General features: G+C 34.6%; 1 protein-coding gene across 7 annotated transcripts in view; it reads left to right on the top strand.

The window, feature by feature from the left end:
• TANC2 (tetratricopeptide repeat, ankyrin repeat and coiled-coil containing 2) overlaps positions 1-19,752 on the top strand; it is a 401,816-nt gene that overhangs the window by 256,931 nt on the left and 125,133 nt on the right. For all 7 annotated transcript variants that reach the window (XM_058561308.1, XM_058561312.1, XM_058561306.1 and 4 more), the window contains one exon: positions 9,475-9,738. In XM_058561308.1, the coding sequence (XP_058417291.1) occupies positions 9,475-9,738 (264 nt within the window). The remainder of the gene's footprint in view (positions 1-9,474; positions 9,739-19,752) is intronic.

Below are 19,752 nucleotides of genomic sequence, written 5' to 3' on the forward strand. Positions count from 1 at the left end.
ATCTTTGACAGAGGAGCTAAGAACATACAGTGGAGAAAGGAAAGTCTCTTCAATAGATGGTGTGGGGAAAACCGGACAGCCCCATGCAAAAAAATGAAAGTAGACCATTATCTTTCGCCATACACAAAAATTAACTCAAAATGGATCAACGACTTAAAGGTAAGACCTGAAACTGTAAAACTCCTGGAAGAAAACCTAGACAGTACACTTTTTGACATCAGTCATAGAGGGATCTTTTCGAATTCCATGTCTATTTGGATAAGGGAAACCAAAGAAAAAACAAACAAGTGGGACTTCATCAGACTAAAGAGCTTCTGCAAGGCAAAGGAAACCAGGATCAAAATGAAAAGAAGCCACCAGCTGGGAGAAGATATTTGCAAATCATATATCCGACAAGGGGTTAATCTCCATAATATATAAAGAACTCACACAACTGAACAACAGAAAAACAACCCTATCAAAAAATGGGCAGAGGATATGAACAGACATTTTTCCAAGGAAGATATACAGATGGTCAATAGGCACATGAAAAGATGTTCAGCATCACTAATCATCAGGGAAATGCAAATCAAAACTACACTAAGATAACACCTTACACTTGTTAGAATGGCTATAATCACCAAGACAAAAAACAACAAATGTTGGAGAGGATGTGGAGAAAAGGGAGCCCTCATTCACTGCTGGTGGGAATGCAAACTGGTGCAGCCTCAATGGAAAACAGTACGGAGATTCCTCAAAAAATTAAAAATAGAAATACCTTATGATCCAGCTATTCCACTACTGGGTATTTATCCAAAGAACTTGAAATCAACAATCCAAAGAGGCTTATCCACCCCTATGTTCATTGCAGCATTATTCACTATAGCCAAGAAGTGGAAGCAACCCAAATGTCCCTCAACTGATGACTGGATAAAGAAGATGTGGTATATATATACAATGGAATACTACTCAGCCATTTGCAACAACATGGATGGACCTGGAGAGTATTATGTTAAGCGAAATAAGCCAGAGAGAGAAAGACAAACACCGCATGATTTCACACATATGTGGAAGATAAACTAACACACGGACCGAGAGAACAGTTTGGTGGTTACCAGGGGGATGGGGGTTTGGGGGTGGGCATAAGGGGTGAAGGGACACATTTATTTGGTGACTGACAAACAATAATATACAACTAAAATTTCTCCGTGTTATAAACTATTATGACATCAGTAAAAAAGTTTTTTTAAAAAAAGGGATCCTGCTTTGACTTATAGCAGGCAGTGCTCCTCTTTTTTTTCTGATAAATTTCCAAAATTGTGTTCTTTGTAAAAATAAGTGCCTTTGTGGATAATAGATCTTATTTGAAGAATGATGAACTTCCATTCTTTAATGTGTATAAATACTGAAACAGATTTGCTTGCAAAATTATGAGACAAAAAAGAGAATGATAATCTGGTCATAAAATTATTTCAACTATAAAATAGTTATCTAATTATATATGAGAAGTTTATTTTGAGAAATTGTTTCCCTTCAGTTTTTACTTTTTAAAATGCAATTTGAGTTGTAAGAAAATTGTTTATGGCGTAAGTAATAATAGTCAAAGATATTGTTATTACCTTGCAAATCTCAAGGCTGGCCTACCTTAACTGTTAAATATACCTTAAGTATTTTCCCCTCTGATTATAAAAACATCTGCTTTTCTAAATTACATATTTCATTATTCATGCTTACATTATTTCAAACAAAAACTAAGATGGTCTGTTGTTTATTAGTGCTCCATATTTAAATCCTACCCCATCAGCAAAAAGCACATGAGTTATTAAATATATTCATTTAAATTATCTATTTTAAATTCCTTTATATTCAGTCAGTTTTGTGTGATCCCTTTTGATGCATTACATTTTGCAATTATAGCTATCAGAATTTTAGCCATTTATGTGCCAGGACTGTATGACTCCTAAAGCATACCAAAATATGTAGAATCCTAGTTATGAGAATCAGGATACTAGAAATGCTGAGTTCCTGAATTTTTAAGTATTCTAAACATAAAAAGTTTCTCTCTAGGGTTCTGAAAGGTTTTAAATAACTGTTACTTCTTTGATTCTACTTAGTCTGGATTCACTCCTGATGTGATTTAATTTCTACCACAGAAAGCATTCTCTGTTCCAATCATAGCTTCTCTCTCCTCAAATATACAACCTTTCTTAAATATGTGTTGAAATATCACTGACATGATTGTCAGGTATTTGCAAGGTAATTTTATATTTGTGACTCTTTTTTATTTTATTGGTATAACTTTATTAGTATAATGGTCTTATATATGTGCCTAGCTAGATAGCACTAAGTACATATAATCTATCAGGTTATATACATAGCTTCAAGCAAAAATCTTGATAATTGTAGCCTCTGAGATACACATCATTTTTCTATCCTATTCCTTTTTCATGTTAAGTTTTAACAATGCTTCTTTTTGGTATGGTTGTATAGCAAAGTGAATTTAAGCATGGATCCATTTTGTTTCTGCCTTTTATTTATCTGGAGATCACAGTTCTTTCCAGAAGGGTATAATTCTTGAATTCCATCTTTTAATCAAATCTCAGGATTTTTTTTCTTTATTGCTAAATTTGGTCTTGTATCTTGTAGCCTTATATCACTTAACACCTACAAAGATGAAGTGTCTGTGGCAATGCCCATTGTTCAGTGATTATGTTTTCCTAATGTTTTATATTAGCAACTAAAAAGCAAAGTCAGAAGCTCCTAATCAAAGCCCCTTGTTCCTTTAGTAATGTATATTTCAGTAGGATGTTACGTGTTCTTTGTTTGATCCAAATTGTCACATTTTAAAAGTCACCCTTCTGAGTCATAAACTGAACATTAGATAATTTGAGTTATTTTTTCATGTTTTCCCCAAGCTGTTTTCAGAAATGTGCGGGTTTATCTTCACTACCAAGTTTTTCCAGTTATTGTGCTAGTGACTCTGTCATCCTTCCCACCTCACTAATTGCTGAGCACTAAGTAAATTTTTGTTAGCTATAAGGTTATATTTATATTCTGTGGCATGTTTGTTAAAGAAGTCTGGACACTGCCCATTAAAATGATCAAGGAGACCAAACAGAGCTTTTCCCTTGCATAATTGACTTAACTAATATAATAATAATAACCACCACTTTTTGAGTACAAACTATGGGCCAGGTACCGTTATTTAATCTTTATAATGATTGTATAAGAAGATAGTTGTAAAGATTTCACAGGATCAGATCATTGAAAGGTTGCATAAGATTCCACAGAGAATACTTACAAAAAGCTTTTAGTAAAGATACAATACAGCAGGCAAAAGAGAATGCAGGCAAGCACAGAGGACCCAACATACTTCCAGGTTCCTCTCTCCAGGTCCTTTCTTAATCAAATAGGGTGTGCTCTGTTTCCAGAATATAAACCACCAAGATTTGTACAAGGAATCTTGGTTTCAGGGAAGCTCCCCAAAAGTTTACAGTGAAGATTTTTATGCCCTTCTGGTCACATAGCCAAGTCAGGCTAAGTCCTCCAGATGTAAGCTGTCAATAAACAACTAATTCTGGGTGCTGCCAGGGGAGTTTCAAAGTTGAAACAGCAAATTATAAATCATTAGTTATCCCAGTTGACCTTATCTTGGCTGAGTCAGTACCAGACTTCCAGGCATCCCCAGAGATAAGAATACGGCTGGCCCAGTCTGGCTGTAAAATAGTTCTATCTTACATAATAGTATAATCTTTCTTAGACTTAGAAAACTGAGATTCAAAAATAATTGGTCCCAGGTCACATAGATAATAAGAGGCAAAGCTGAGATTCAAGTTCAGGTCTGTATGACTTCAAAACCCCTGGTCCTAATTATTACAAAACAGTGCATAGTTCTAAAATAATTCTGTCTCAAGATGGATGACCTAAGACTATTATCTGGCATTAAAAATTTAGTCTTTATCAACAAAACTAGAGTAGTGAATCAAGATAAAAATTATTAGTATCAGTTTTAAAATATTATAGAAGACAAACAAACCAGTTTTTAAATGTACAAAAGATTTGAATAAACATTTCGTCAAACAGGATGTGTGAATGCCTAATGAGCACACAAAAAGATGCTTAGTGTCACGAGTCATGAGAGAAATGCACATTAAAACCACAATGTGAGACTGCTACACACCCAGTAGAATGGCTGTTACCAAAAAAAAAAAAAAGTACCAAGTGTTGGCAAAGATGTAGAAAAACTAGAACCCTCAACATTACTAGTAGGAATGTAAAATGGTACACTTTGGAAAACAATTTGGCATTTTCTTACAAGGTAAACATAAACTTTTCATAAGACCTAGCAATTCTTTTTTTTTTTTTTTTTAAAGAAGTGAATCTTTTATAATTTTATTTATTTATTTTTTTCTCCCAAAGCCCCAGCAGATAGTTGTATGTCATAGTTGCACATCCTTCTAGTTGCTGTATGTGGGACGTGGCCTCAGCATGGCCGGAGAAGCGGTGCGCCCGTGCGCACCCGGGATCCGAACCCGGGCCGCCAGCAGCAGAGCGCGCGCACTTAACCGCTAAGCCACTGGGCCGGCCCCTAGCAATTCTACTCCTAGGAATTAATCCAAGAGAAATGAAAACATACATACAAAGAAAGCAGCATTATTCATAATAGCCAAAAACTGGAAACAATTTAAATAGCCATCAATTGGTAAATGGATATACAAAATGTGGAATAGCCATACAGTAGAATACTATTCAGCAATAAAAAGAAAGAAGCTATTGATAAAGGCTATTAAATGAATTGACCTCAAAAACATTATGCTAAGTGAAAGAAGCCAGACATAAAGACTACATATTGTATGATTCTGTTTGTATTAAATTCCAGAAAAGGCAAATTTATAGACATAGAAAGGAAATCGTTAGTTGCCTAGGACTAGGATGAGAACAGAGATTAACTGGAAACAGGCACTAAGGAACTTTTGGGGTTATGGAAACATTCTAAAACTGAATTGTCATGATGATTGCACTATAAATTTCCTAAAAATCATTGAATTGTACGTTTATAATGGGTGCATTTTATGGTATGTAAGTCATAGTACCTCAATAAAACTGTTTTAAAATATGTGGAGTTAATTATATTCACAATAAGCCTGTTTGTAAGCCTGTAATTCCTGCTTCTTCACAGTAGCTCCTCCTGGCTTATATGGCAGTATAAACAGATGAGTCATGTAGAGATAGCCTTTTTTTTCTATATCAAGGAAGGAAAATGGAGAAAGTCTCAGGAGAATCTCTTCAGTAACTTGAAACTCATTATTTTCCCACTATTCTTTGTTCCACCTGGGAATTATTAGGTCTAAAGAAATAGAAATAGAAATAGAGATAGATTAGGTCTAGTAGAAAACAAAAATGTCTATTTTTCAATGGGGAGCCGTGTCTTCCTCTTCAACTCCATTCATAGAAACTTTGCAAATATGAGTGGTTAATTCATGTAGGCCAGCTTATTTGGCATATAGACTGCATGGGCTTTGGACTTTTGAAACTTTTAGTAACCACATAAATCAAAATATCATTGTATTCTCTGACGCTTAGTCACCTTGATGACCTTAAATTATATCATAATATCTCACCATAGAGGAATGGTTGAGTAAAATAGGATACATCCATAAAATTGAATAGTATACAGACATTAGCATGTTATTATTCAAAATAGCATTTCATTTTGTGATTCTTCATTTTTTCTATGTATGGCCTCTTTTGCCACAGAATTGTTCTTCTGGGATTAAGGATTTAGGACCTATCTTGTTCACTGCTCTGTCCTGACACATACTAGTTGCTCAATAAAAGTTTATTGGCTAGTTGGGTGAATGGAACTAACTAAACATCACCAAGTTCTGTGAAAATCATCAATGAAGCAAAAAGGCACAAAATTCCTAAATGAGAATGTTTACCCAGAGAGTTTTACTTCTAGTATTTTATGTGAATTGTCTGTTTACACTCTTTCTGTGCCCCAGAAAGATTCTGTGCTGTTGAGCATTCAATAAAACTAATTCATTCATTCTTTCAGCAGATATTTATTGAGCATATACTATGGAGTAGGGGAGTGCCAGGGAGTAGGTACATTTCTATCTAGTGCAAAAGGGCAAGGAATACTCTGGGCTTTGTTTTTGAAAAACAAGAGAACTATGTAATAACAGGTTTGGTTTATGCAAATAGTACAATGGCAGTGGAAAATGACATCAATGCTCTTCTCAATTGGGAAAACTAGAGGTCGTCTTTGTCATTGCTTTTAAATACCATGACCATAAAAGCTCTTTTTTATTAAAAAAAAAGTTGGTGTTTAAATAATAAAATAGGGTCTATAGGCCACTGAATAATTCTGTCTTTGTGCCACAAATTAACTCAAAGTTTCTCAAACCTTTCCACCACCAATCAAGATTTTCATAATTTTTGTTGATAGATCCCATATTTTTGAAAAAATCTTCAGCATCACTCTATTTATTATTCAATAGTTTATTTCTTATTTTTAATTTATCAAACATGTATATCTCTGCCAAAGCTTCTGTTCAAAATGAGATTACTAATGTTGTCACCCTTGATGTAATTCCAGCTAAGTTTACAGAAGCTTGATGTTTTAGTTAACTAGTCACTAGTAAACATATTATTTATAAATTATTTGAAATATTGAAGATAGTGAAACCCATTACTACCTTCTCAGACCTTTAAAGGTGTAGTGTTCCAGTTTTTGGAGCCTACTGAAAGTGTTCATCGTTTATTTGGAGAAAAGGACTATATTTCTGGTATATCTACCAGGGTAAGACCACACAGATCCGAGTAAATCTTAGCCAACTCTGATTTGGGATCTAATGATAAAAACTTTTGCTGGGACACAATGCAAAAAAAGCATGAAAGACAAGTGGTTGAATAAAAGACATTTTACAAGTGTATAAGTCCTCTGGGAAATAGGAGTTTTCATTCTCTGGCTTTCAGTATCTTGACCCTAGCAGCTGTGTGAACTCCAAACTTCTAGCTAAGAATTACAAAGCCAGCTGAATCACCACATCTTTACACCAAATGAAATTATATTTCAAATTTCACTGAAAGAAAAATGTTTAAACATATTTTAAAGTAAGAGACAATTTCTAGAAATTAGGATAAGAAGCATGTATGTTTAAAAAGAACAGACACATACACACATAAGGCAAATATATACCTATGTACTATCACTGAACACATTTAGAACTTATAATTATACTAAAAACAAAACATCAAAATTTGTGGACTGCAGCTAAAGAGGTGCTTAGAAGGAAATTTATAGCATTAGATGCTTATTTTGGAAAAGAAGAAATTCAAACCAAAATAAACAAATAATGAGCAGAAATCAATGAAATAGAAAATGGTAGAGGAAATCAATAAAACTGAAGGCTGGTTCTTCAAGAAAATCAATAACGTAGATAAACCTCTAGCCGCATTAATCATGAAAAAAAGAAGACACAGATTACCAATATCAGGAATGAGAGAGGGACATCACTACTGACCCCACAGACATTAAAAGGATGATAAAGGAAGGTCATGAACAACTTTATGCCAATAAATTTGACAATTTAGATGAAATGGACAAATTCCTCAACATGACAAACTACCAAAGCTCATTTGAGAAGAAAGAGATAACCTGAATATCTTTATAGCTGTTAAATATAAATTGAATTTGTTGTTTAAAACTTTCCCATAAGAAAAACTCTTAGTCCAGATGCCTTGATAGGTAAATTCTACCAAACATGTAAGGAAGAAATAATACCATTTCTACACAAACTGCTCCAGAAAGTTAAAGTGAAAGGAACATTTCATGAGGCCAACATCACCCTAAGGCCAAACCAGACAAAGACATTACATGAAAAGTTAAACTACAGACCCATGCCTCTCATGAACATAGACATAAAAGTCCTTAACAAAATTCTAACAAATTGAATCCAGCAATATATAAAAAGGAGAACTCAGGACTAAGTGGGAGTGGGGAGCACTGGAATCTTTGAGAAGCCTAATGCTGCCTGCTCTCTCTGATGAGTTGTTGGCAACAACAGGGAGATGTTGCCATGGAACTGGGCTCCCTAATATCACTGAGGATACAGAGACCAGTTGGCAGCACTGAATTCTCAAATGCAAGGAGGACATATTATAGTAAAGATTAGCAAGGCTGGAAGGCAACCAGGGTGTAACCCTTTGTAATTCATCTTCTTCTCTTGTTACTACAAAGTCCAGAACTCTGTTTAAATTTCCACAGATAAAACCTCACTAAAAAGAATCACGGAAATTACCTCATGAACTTAGGTCTCTTCTTTTTTAACAATAGGTACATTTAAAATGTAAGAAGATAGGGCCGGCACCGTGGCTTAGCGGTTAAGAGCGCAGGCTCCGCTACTGGCAGCCCGGTTCCCATCCCGGGCGCGCACCGACGCACCACTTGTCCGGCCACGCTGAGGCAGTGTCCCACATACAGCAACTAGAAGGATGTGCAACTATGACATACAACTATCTACTGGGGCTTTGGGGAGAAAAAGGGGGAAAAAAAAAGGAGGAGGATTGGCAGTAGATGTTAGTTAGCTCAGGGCCGGTCTTCCTCAGCAAAAAAAGGAGGATTGGCATGGATGTTAGCTCAGGGCTGATCTTCCTCACAAAAATAAATGAATGAATGAATGAATAAATAAATAAGTAAATAAAAATAAAATGTAAGAAAAGAATATGAACTAACATATAAAAACTCTTCTGGGATGACATCTTTTATTCTTGTTTTATAATTATTGCTAAGATTTTTATAATCTAGATTTTAATGTTTTTAATCCTTCCATTTCTAGAGTTGGTGAAAATTTTCCTGTTTATAATTAGTCATAAGACTAGGTAAAATTCTAGAAGCCCTTTCAGTTTTTGTTTGATTTCATTAAGGGACTTACATGTATAGGGTTAGAGCTACAAAGGGTAGCTGTTCAAGAAGGCCCTGTATTGTTTCCTTGTTGGACAGATTCTTGCTCCTGTATTAGCTTCTACTTAGGGACTGTTTATTTTTTCTAATTCTTTGCTACATATAAAGGGCCAGGAAATAAATTTAAATGAGGGAAAATACAGGATAAAAAGAATATAAAGATCTTGCTGAGACCTCTGGAGCTCTCCAGCAATCCGTGAAAATTATGTAAATTCCCTTTTGATGAAATTCTGAAATTTTTGGCATTGATAGGCTCTAGTTGTAGGTGCTTTAGCAATGATGTATGAATTTGTTTAGTTAATTTAAATAGAGTTGTTAAAGTAAATATATGAGAGAGATGTGAGAGAGAGTTATATTTTGGTGTCAATTATTTAAACTTTATGGTGGAGATGAAATGATCATCAGTAACTTTTTTAAAATAATGTTTCTAGTATTCTAATTATCTAGTCACAAATTTGGATAGTAGTGAACAGATTAATTGTGAGGTTTTTTGTGGTTTTATAAATTCTTTTTGCTCTTATTTTCAGCTACATTGACAAGCTATTCTGAAAATGTGGAACGCACAAAATATGTTGGGGAAAGCAGTAAAGAATTAGGATCTGGAGGAAACCTAAAACCTTGGCAGTCTCAAAAATCCAGCATGGATTCCTGTTTATATCGAGTAGATGAAAACATGACGGCTTCCACCTATAGTCTGAATAAGATCCCAGAGAGGAATTTGGAAACAGTTTTATCACAATCGGTACAGTCTATTCCTCTGTATCTTATGCCACGGCCAAATTCAGTAGCAGGTAAGGTTTCTTAAAAAATGATCATTTTACCAGCATATTTATTGAAATGAACATAAATTCTGCTCTAATAGTATTTAAATTTTCCCTTCATCTTCTTTGACTAACCTACTCTTTTGTGTTTGGGTAATATACATGGGCATATCTTTTTAACCTGGGGGAAGGCTCGAGTTCCTCAAGTGGTTGTTTAGTTCTGCCCCCAAAATATATAAAAGCACACATAAAATCAGAAACAGAGTCTATAAAGTATATTGTCAAACTGCTAAAAAAGTCTTTTTTCTCATGTCAGAAGTCTTTGAAAGGATTTCAGTTTGAGGTTTTAGTTTTTAAAAACTCTAGTTTTAAAAAACATTATTAAATTGAAGCATTATTTCAGTAGAATTTGTATTATCAGAAATCATCATCCACAGTTTGAGAGAGTGGCAGGCAGGCAATAGTTCAACTTCCCCATTCCAAGAGCTCAGTATTTTCACAATACCCTGGCTATCTTATCATAGAAGAATCACCAGGTACCTACCTTGCTAAAGAACAACTCCCACCACTAGCAGTCTCAGTCATAAAAGAATGATACAGAAGGTTAAGTGGCTGGAATATGGAGTCATTATTCTTTAGCAGCTGTTCAGAATTGATGTCAAGGGATATTTTTTATACAGCTAAGTTGCTATTTAATAATTCAGACCAGGAGCTTTTGCAGAATAGTTGAGCATTCTGACATTTTCAAAATGTATCATCATCTGGACTTTGTCCATACTACAAAATCAAAGTTATGTTTGTCTTTCTTACTTGCCTGATGAATGCCTGGATAGGTTTGTCTCACTGATGCAAGATAAGAAAATCCTTATTGTAGACAAGAGCTCTTATTTCCCAGATGTAATTATTTATGTTATGCAAATGATAGTGTGATGCTTCTTGCCTTTCCCATTTTCCTTTTGTACCTTTTGGAAACCATTAATCTTTGTTCTTTCCTCTGGGAGATCATCAGCATCTGTCATCGGATGCGATTATGGAGAGAATGGCTCATCTGGAAGATCAGTAACTGTAGAAGATTTTAATAGTAATTTTTCAAGATTATTCACTTCCATAGAGTGACAGAAAATTTTTTTTAAATATGTTGATCCCCAACCATGATGTCATATTAGAATCCTAGAATGCTGTAACTCATGAGAAAGTACTGGGCAAATTCAGTCTTTCCAGAAGGGAAGCATTTAAATCTTTGCATTTATAAAAATGGGGAAATATAGCTACCAACCTTAATGGTACATCCCAATTTACTTCCTAACTAAGCTGCAATGATTTCTAAAAAAATTCTGGCTCTATTATTTGAGAAGGGCACTGAGCACTTAGTAGGAGACATAAATATGAGCTTCTCTTGTCTTCTTTTTAGTTTACTGAAAAGATTATAAAATATTTTGCCCTTCTTGAGCATAAATGTCTGTAGAGATTTATTATTTTACCCTATGGAAATACTAACCTTAGGGTTTACAAAGAGTTTTCCAGGACTAATTAGCCAGATATGATTCTTCCTTCACTGTCTCTAAAGCTTTCTAACACTATTGCCTTCCAGAAATTGGCATAAGGCCATTTCCGGAAGTATCGGTGTTATCATTTATTTCTCTAACTAGTAGATATTGAAGAAATTGTGTAACTGTATTGCAGAGAATAGAACCCAGGTTTCTGTATCAGCTATTTTATTCACCGGGTAAAAATATCATTGGAAATATGTTAAAAAAAAAAAAATTTACAAAGCAAGCAACGTTTTATCAGGTGAAGAGTATATTCTTCCTTTACATGGATTGTAAGATTTTAGTTTATTTAGAATTTTATCCTGTAAGAGCTGGTATTCTAGTTACTTAATAAAATCTTTTAAATTGTCATCAACTTTCAGGGAATTGTCATCCAATTTGTAAGTTGTTTCAGCTTCCAAACTACTTCTCATGGTATATTTTTTTGCTAACTGCCATTTAACCACTTTACTATTTATAGGCATCAACATAATTGTGTCTACAGTTGTACTTCAGTAAGCTTTTGCATATCCATTGGAATGGTGACTGAAGCAAATATTAAGATAAGAATTTTATGGAGAATTACAAGAGGGAATTCTAATTAACATCCATTGTTGTTTTTGTAATATACTCAGCTACAATGTGATAAATGCTATAATACAGTAATTTATAAAGTACCCTAGGAACACAGAGGAGGAAGCATCTAAGTGTAAAGAGAGAAAGTAGAGAGGAATAGAAAACATCATAGAAAAGGACAAATAAGAATTCACAAGAAGTACTAAGCAAAAAGAGGAAGGAGTCACCAAGAAGTTAAAGAACTTGGCACATTATTGGTATTTCTGCATGACTAGAACCTGGGGGTACACAAAAGGAATGGTAGAAAATAATGTTGCAAGGTGATACCAAGGACTTTATGTACTTTGATGATAACTGTTGGGTTTATTTTGTGGATAGACAGCAGTGTAAACAGGAGCCATATTATCAAATTTGCAGTTTAGAAAAATGACTATATTCATCCATATAGGATAGACTGAAGGAGGAAAGCCTGGAGTTAGAGAAAACAGTTAAAAGCTTCTGATATTGTGCAGAATTACAGGGAATGAATTGCCAGGTTAAAGGCTATATCAATAGACTTGAGAGAGTGGCTTGAAAGATTTTTCTTGTTTTTACCTTAAAAAATAACATTTGTTAGATTTTTTAAAATACAGAATGATACGAAGAAGAAAACAAAACAAAAAATGAGCCATAATCTCCTTGCCCAGTGATTCCTGCTGACATATTCTAGAAATTAAAGATGCGTATATATTAAATAATATATAAATCAAATAAAAAGTCAAATTCAAACAAAAAATACAAAAAGAAAAGGAAAAGCCACTCTCTTCTCTCTGCCTAATACCTCTTTCCAAAAGTTAATATTACTTGTGATTCTTTTTTTGTGTGTGTGTGTGAGAAAGATCAGCCCTGAGCTAACATCTGCCAGTCCTCCTCTTTTTGCTGAGGAAGACTGGCCCTGAGCTAACATCCGTGCCGATCTTCCTCCACTGTATGTGGGACGCCGCCACAGCATGGCCTGACAAGCAATGCGTCGGCACGCGCCTGGGATCCGAACCCGGGCCGCCAGCAGCAGAGCACGCGCACTTAACCGCTACGCCACGGGGCCAGCCCCCTACTTGTGATTCTTTAAAATATATCTGTTATACATATAATATCCATATTATGTGTGTAACATATAATATACATTATCTATCTATATATGATTATAATATATGTAAGAGTCATGTAACGTCTAAAAATCAGTAGGATTTATACAAGAGCAATGAAAGCATATGTTCTTAGAAAGATGTACACAAATGATCATAGCAGCTTTATTTGTAATGCCCAAAATTGTTAACATCACCTGCCCATCAACAGGTGAATGGATAAACAAATTATAGTCTATCCTTACAGTGGATACTACTCAGCAATAAAAGAAATGAACGGTTGATACTGCAACATGTATGAATCTCAAAATAGTTATGCTGAGTGAAAGAAGCCAGATAAAAAAAAGAGTACATACTACATGATTCCTAGATGCATGATTGCATTTTATAAAATCCTAGAAATGCAAACTAATCTGTAGGCACAGAGCGCCTCTCTCATAATGCAACCATCTGCATGTGCAGGTACCACCTAGCCCTCTGTATTGCCCTGTGGGAATTGGGGCAGGGAGAACTGGCACAAATGTTGATAATCTGGCTACTGCTATTCCTCTGAGGAATAAACTCTTTCATCTCTGACCTAGATGTCTCATGTCTTCTTCCAGCATCCAGGCATATTAGCTTAGAAGTAGGATAAAATATGAGATCCTTCTCAGTTCTTGACAATGAGATAGTGCTATACTCATACCCACAAAATTCAAAGTTAAAAGTGGCAATGCCAAGTATTAGTGATGATGTGATGCAGTTGAAATTGTCGTACAATGCTGATGGGAGTATATTAGTAAATTGGTACTGCCACTTTGTAAAGCTGCTCGGCAATATCTATTAAAGCCATATAAAGGTATATATGCATGTTACCTACAACCAGGCAATTCCACTCCTGCATAGGATGACCTTCCAAAGTAAATCCTTATGTTCACTAAAAGACAAATATAAGAATGTTCCTATCAGTTTTATTCATGATGCCCAAAAGCTGAAAATCATCCAAATACCTATCAACAGTAGACTATATAAATAAATTATATACAACGATGAAAAAGATGTTACAGACAACATCACGGAAAGAGCGTATTGTGTGAAGTATATATATTCATGTAAAGTTTAGAAAAACAGACAAAACTATGGCACTTCTATGTTGATAGAACTAAAGTAGTGGTTACCTTTAGCGGAAATATCAATTAGAACCTTTTATATCTTGATCTGAATGGTAGTTGCATCAGTATGCATATATTAAAATTTATTGAGCTATACACTTGAGATTTATATACTTTATATATGTAAATTATACCTCAATTTAAAAAATATATAAAGTATAGGGGCCAGCCCGGTGACGTAGCAGTTAAGTGCACACACTCCGCTTCGGCGGCCCGAGGGTTCGCAGGTTTGGATCCCGAGCGCACATGGACACACCGCTTGCCAACCCATGCTGTGGCGGCTTCCCATATAAAGTAGAGGAAGATGGGCACAGATGTTAGCCCAGGGCCAATATTCCTCAGCAAAAAGAGGAGGATTGGCATTGGATGTTAGCGCAGGGCTGATCTTCCTCACCAAAAAAATATATATATAAATATATATATGTATATAAAGTGTATATAAGCTCCTGTCTTTCTAGAAGGGTTTTTCCCTTGTCTTTGGTTTAGAAATAGCAGTCCTAGGTGGCACAACTAGATCTTTGACGAAATACCTGTTTTTAGTGTTGATTAAAAATAACCTAATAACTTCAACAAATGGATAATTTACTTAAAAGTGTTCTACTTATTGAGAGCTTAAACCTAGGGTCAGTACTCAGACTGGCCAGAAATGATTCTAATTGCTGTCTTAGTTCAGTGGTAGCCTAGGTAAAGTCCTGAAGCAGAAGTTTCTATGTGAATTTTCTTTACCTTTTTTTTTTAAAGCAAGTATATTGAGTCATATGTTACATATCATAAAATTCACGTTTCAAGTAATTCACTCAGTTCAGTAATTTTTAGTATATTTACCATTATGCAACCTTCACCATAAAACAGTTTTAGAACATTTTCATCATCCCAGTAAGATTTCTCATGTCAATTTAGTGTTAATTTCATTCCCACCCCAGCCCCAGGCAACCAGTAATCTACTTTCTATCTCTGTAGATATACCTTTTCTGGACATTTCATATAAATGGAGTCATACAATATGTAGTCACTCGTGTCTGTCTTCTTTTGCTTAGCATGTATCAGAAATTTGTTCTTTTTTATTGCAAATAGTATTCTATTATATGGCTATACCACCTTTTATCTATCCATTCACCAGTTGATGGACATTTCGGTTTTTTCCAATTTTTGGCTATTGTAAATAGTGCTGCTGTGAACATTCCTGTGCAAGTCTTTGGGTGGACATATGTTTTCATTTCTCTTGGATAGATACCTAGGAGTAGAATTGCTAGATCACAGGGTAAATTTATGTTTAACTTTTTAAGAAACTGCCAAACTGTTTTCTAAAGTGGCTCTGTCATTTTACCTTCCCACCTGCAATGTATGGGGATTCTTATTTCTGCACATCCTCTCTACCATTTCTTATTGCCTTATCTCTTATTATAGTTTTTCTAACAGATGTGAAATGCTATCTTGTTGTGGCTTTAATTTGCATTTTCCTAATAACTAATGATATTGAGCTTATTTTGTGTGCTTATTAGCTATTCATGTATCTTCTTTGGTGAAATATCTATTCAAACCTTTTGCACATTTTTTTATTGGGTTGTCTTATTATCATTGAATTGTAAGATTTTGTTGTATGTTCTGGATACAAACCTTTATCAGAGATGTGTTTGCAAAATATTTTCTCCCAGTGTATTGCTTATCTTTAGTTTTCTTATTGATGTATTTTGAAGCACAAAAATTTTGATGACATCAATTTATCGAATTTTTCTTTTATGGCCCATGCTTTTTCTTTATCTTTTTAATCAAAAGTATACTGTTTATATCAAGTATTATAAAACAGTGATTTTTCTTTGTTATTGGAGTTTGTTTTAACTCAAGTATTAGAAAATATTTCCTGTACACACTTTAATACTTTCTCCCCTCTTCTTTTCCCTCTCCTGCCCCTCCCCCATGTTAAAAAAAGATATAAGAGATAACATTAGCCTAAATTGTTATGCCTGTGGACCTTAATTGTTGATTATTTTTTCACCTATCACAGTGGTCATCCCCTAATACTGGCCTTTCTGGCTAGCAGAGATTTTCACATTCTTAAGCAATGCTGATCATGCTTCTTCAAAGGAAGGGTAAAAGGTAAATGCACAATCAGAAGCCAGATAGATGTGTCCTGGAGAATAGGATTTTGTCAGTCATAGGTCATGGGTTAGGGAATGGTTTGTATTGGGTTGTTTTATGTATCTGGAAACCATGGTTTCAGTAGCCTCACAGAGAGGCAGGAAAGTGAGCTATAAACCAAATGACTCAATTGTTTTCAAAATTTAATAGATTATAGGTTGAAAATGTTTCCAGGATGTAGAGAAATAAAATTACTTTCACAGAGAATTACCCTGCTAACTGTATAATGTGTGTAAATATTTGATAAGACCACAGCCTCTGGTAGCTTAAATGAATAGATGTCTAAGTCATTTTTTAAAATAAATTTTCTTAGCTCAGAAGGGTCCTCTCTTCTCATTTTAGCTCTACATATACATATTTTCCTTTACTTTCTAATGTGTACATAGAAGTGGTTCCCCAAACTGGAGGAAGATCAAGTATTCAGATCCTTTTGGTTGGTGAACAAGAATTGAGGATTTCAAATATGAGAAGAGCTTGAAATAGGGGGAAAATCCAATATATTTATGGTTATTAAATTGTTCTAGGCATAGAAAGAGTTGCGGGGCGGGGCAGGGGATGATGAATGCCAATAATCAAAGGCCTTGTTCAAATCCATCTTTTAAATTTCTCTTCTTTTTCAAATTTTAGCTCAGTATGAGTAATATAATTGTTTATTTTAGAGACCAAATAATGTTGAATAATGATGTGAAAGTACCATTTGCATCACTTTAAAAAAAAACCTAGGGGAATAATTGTTTAAATGTTCCTTGCTTGCTGTGTTTTAGACTTCTCCCCACTTGGGGAAGAGAAGTGCCCTCTTTTGCCCGAGCTCGCTGGCATTTTTATAGGGCCACATCTAGCAGGACCAGGAAATTATTAAGGAATTATTTAAAATCCTTGAGGCTGCTGCTGGATTGAACTCTAAAGAATAAAACTATGTTATCCCATAAGAACCTTGATTTTCAAAAGAATGGAAAGGACGCATGGCTTTTATAACACTTTTACTTGTAGGGAATAAAGTCAGCACATATGCATAGGTTTATGGTGATTTATTTTACAGAAATTTTTTCTGAGCTTTTAACTCATGTACAACATAAATGGAAGAAATATATATATAATGAAAATTTTTTAAACATGTGCTTTTTATTAACTATTAAAATAGAAGTCTGATTAAATATAAATATATTGTCCAATTAGATTTAGCTGTATGCTTTTAGAAACATAAAGACTCAAACAAGTGAAGTCTGTAGTTAGATATACCAGTTAAAAGCTCCGTATACCACTTATGAAAATGGTACTATTTACTGAAAACATAAAAACTTTTAACTCGAATGATGAAGTGATTAAAGGTGAGTTTTGGCAGTCTGTAGCATTAAGGCTTGGGTTTTTCCTGCAGTAGCTCAGTTTTCTGAATATAAATTTAGATGTTTATACACCTTTAAATTAAAATTCTAAAATATGAAAAAATAAAAACTGTCTTTTATTGTTTTAAAAATGTAAGCCACTATGGCATATTTATTTTTAAGCTTACTGTGTTGGAAGGAAGTAGAGAACCCTTGTGGACTTGCGGTTGCATGGCAGAAGTTATCAGAGAGTAGGCTGTCTATGGTCATTCTTGATGTCTTAAAATGAGATTCGCAATGAATTGGAGGGAAGTCGGAAGCAGGAAATGTTCGCTTGCAACAGCTGTCCTCAGTGCTTTGTGTGAAAATGAGGAGTCTATCAGGGAAACATACAAACAACACAAGTCAGAATATAAACTCTCATCCTCTACTTGTTAATGTTTGGAGCTGCACATTTTCCTAAGAAAAGGATCTTAAGAATCAGGTAAATGCGAAATGGGAACCCTGGGGCATTGAAATGAATCCAAACAGAAACTGTAATGAGGATTTTACAGAACATCAAAACTGGACTGTTCAGCAGTCAGAATGTTGGCTTTATGACTCAAGGGTCTAAGGACAGCAGAGTGGCTTCTTGCCCAGGCTGTAGCAAACATAAAGTGTCATTCCAGGCTTCCTGCTCAGGTCAGCCAGAATGACAATTGTGCTACTAAAAGCTCTTTGCATTAGTGGCAACTGATAGAAGAAGAAACAATTCAAACTGGTTCCAAACTCCATGTGGAGTTGCCGCTGGAATGTTTTGTACCAAATGTTGTCTGCTGGATTTTTTTCTGCTCACTTGTGTATTAAATTATTTTGACTTCAAAAAAGTGTGTCAGTTAAATGTTCTATAAGTGAGTCAGCTGTTCCAATCTGATGAAATCTCAAAAAAATATATACTCTCTTCTTCCACTTCCCTCTTCATTCTCTGAAAACAAGGCTTTTTAATGACATAGATTTTATGGGTTTACTTTTTAAAACATTTTCTTTTTACATAAAATTTTTTATTGTTGATATGTTTTTCCTATTTCTTCAGTTTACTTTAACTTACCTACTAATGTCTTATACTTGTATCTAGAATGTATTCATTAACTATTATAGTATTAATTTAACTTGATGGAATTATCTCAAAAAAAATTCCCAGTACAATTTCACAGTAAAAGTACCACTATGAGGTGGGAATATATGTGTCCCTATAGATTTATCATTGGTGTTTTATGGATGATGATGTACAAGGCATTGTTGCTATAGCCACTTCCTTTATCCTTAGCTTTCAAATAACCCATGAAGACAAAGCCTAATTTGTTATTTGTTGAATGTTTAAATGTAATCAAACACAAAGTGTAAGTTAAATTGTCATTAGACAACCATTTGTTGAGCATATACTATATATGCTAGGGACTGTTCAAAGTGCTTGAGAATCATCAATAAACAAAACAAAGATTCCCACCCTCATGGAGCTTACATTCTAGCCAGAGAAAGTAAAATAAACATAATAAATAAGTAATTTGTATACTATGATAGAAAGTGATATATGCTATAGAAAAAAGTAAAAGTGGGATCAGCAGCACCTGGAAGAAGATTATATGAACATCACTGGAGCCAAGCATATTACCATAGTGATGTCTCTTAAGCATTAAGCAGAGCAATGAGGAGGGTGAGGATAGAGCCAGATTTCTAAGCAGGACTAGTCTGGAATTCAGTTATATGTTGAGCCTTATGTGCAGGGCACTCTGATTTACTCTGAAGGAATAGGGTTATCAAAGATAAATCAAACATTGTTTCTTGCCCTCAAGAACCTACTGTAATCTAATAAGGGAAGACAGACATGTAAACAACTAGCTGAATAACACAAGTTCTAATTAGCAATATACGTATGTGGTTGCTGAAAGGGAGAAGCAATTAATTCTGACTGGGGGATCAGTCAGGGAAGCAGAGAAAGTGCAGCCTGAGCAAAGTTTGACGAAGAGTGAGATGTTTGACAAAGTATGACAAAGACTTTTTCTCAGAAACTGGCTTGCAAATGGAAAAGATTCAAGTGACTATTAGGGAGAGTACAACTACATACAATTAGTAGAACAAAGGGCCACAGCTAATAGAATTTTAGGTCCCTAGCTGATCTTTCTAATATTTGTCTCATATGTCTTCAAATAATGTATTTGAAGGG

This window comes from Diceros bicornis, chromosome 18, assembly GCF_020826845.1.
Source record: "Diceros bicornis minor isolate mBicDic1 chromosome 18, mDicBic1.mat.cur, whole genome shotgun sequence".
In the NCBI taxonomy this organism is placed as follows: domain Eukaryota; kingdom Metazoa; phylum Chordata; class Mammalia; order Perissodactyla; family Rhinocerotidae; genus Diceros; species Diceros bicornis.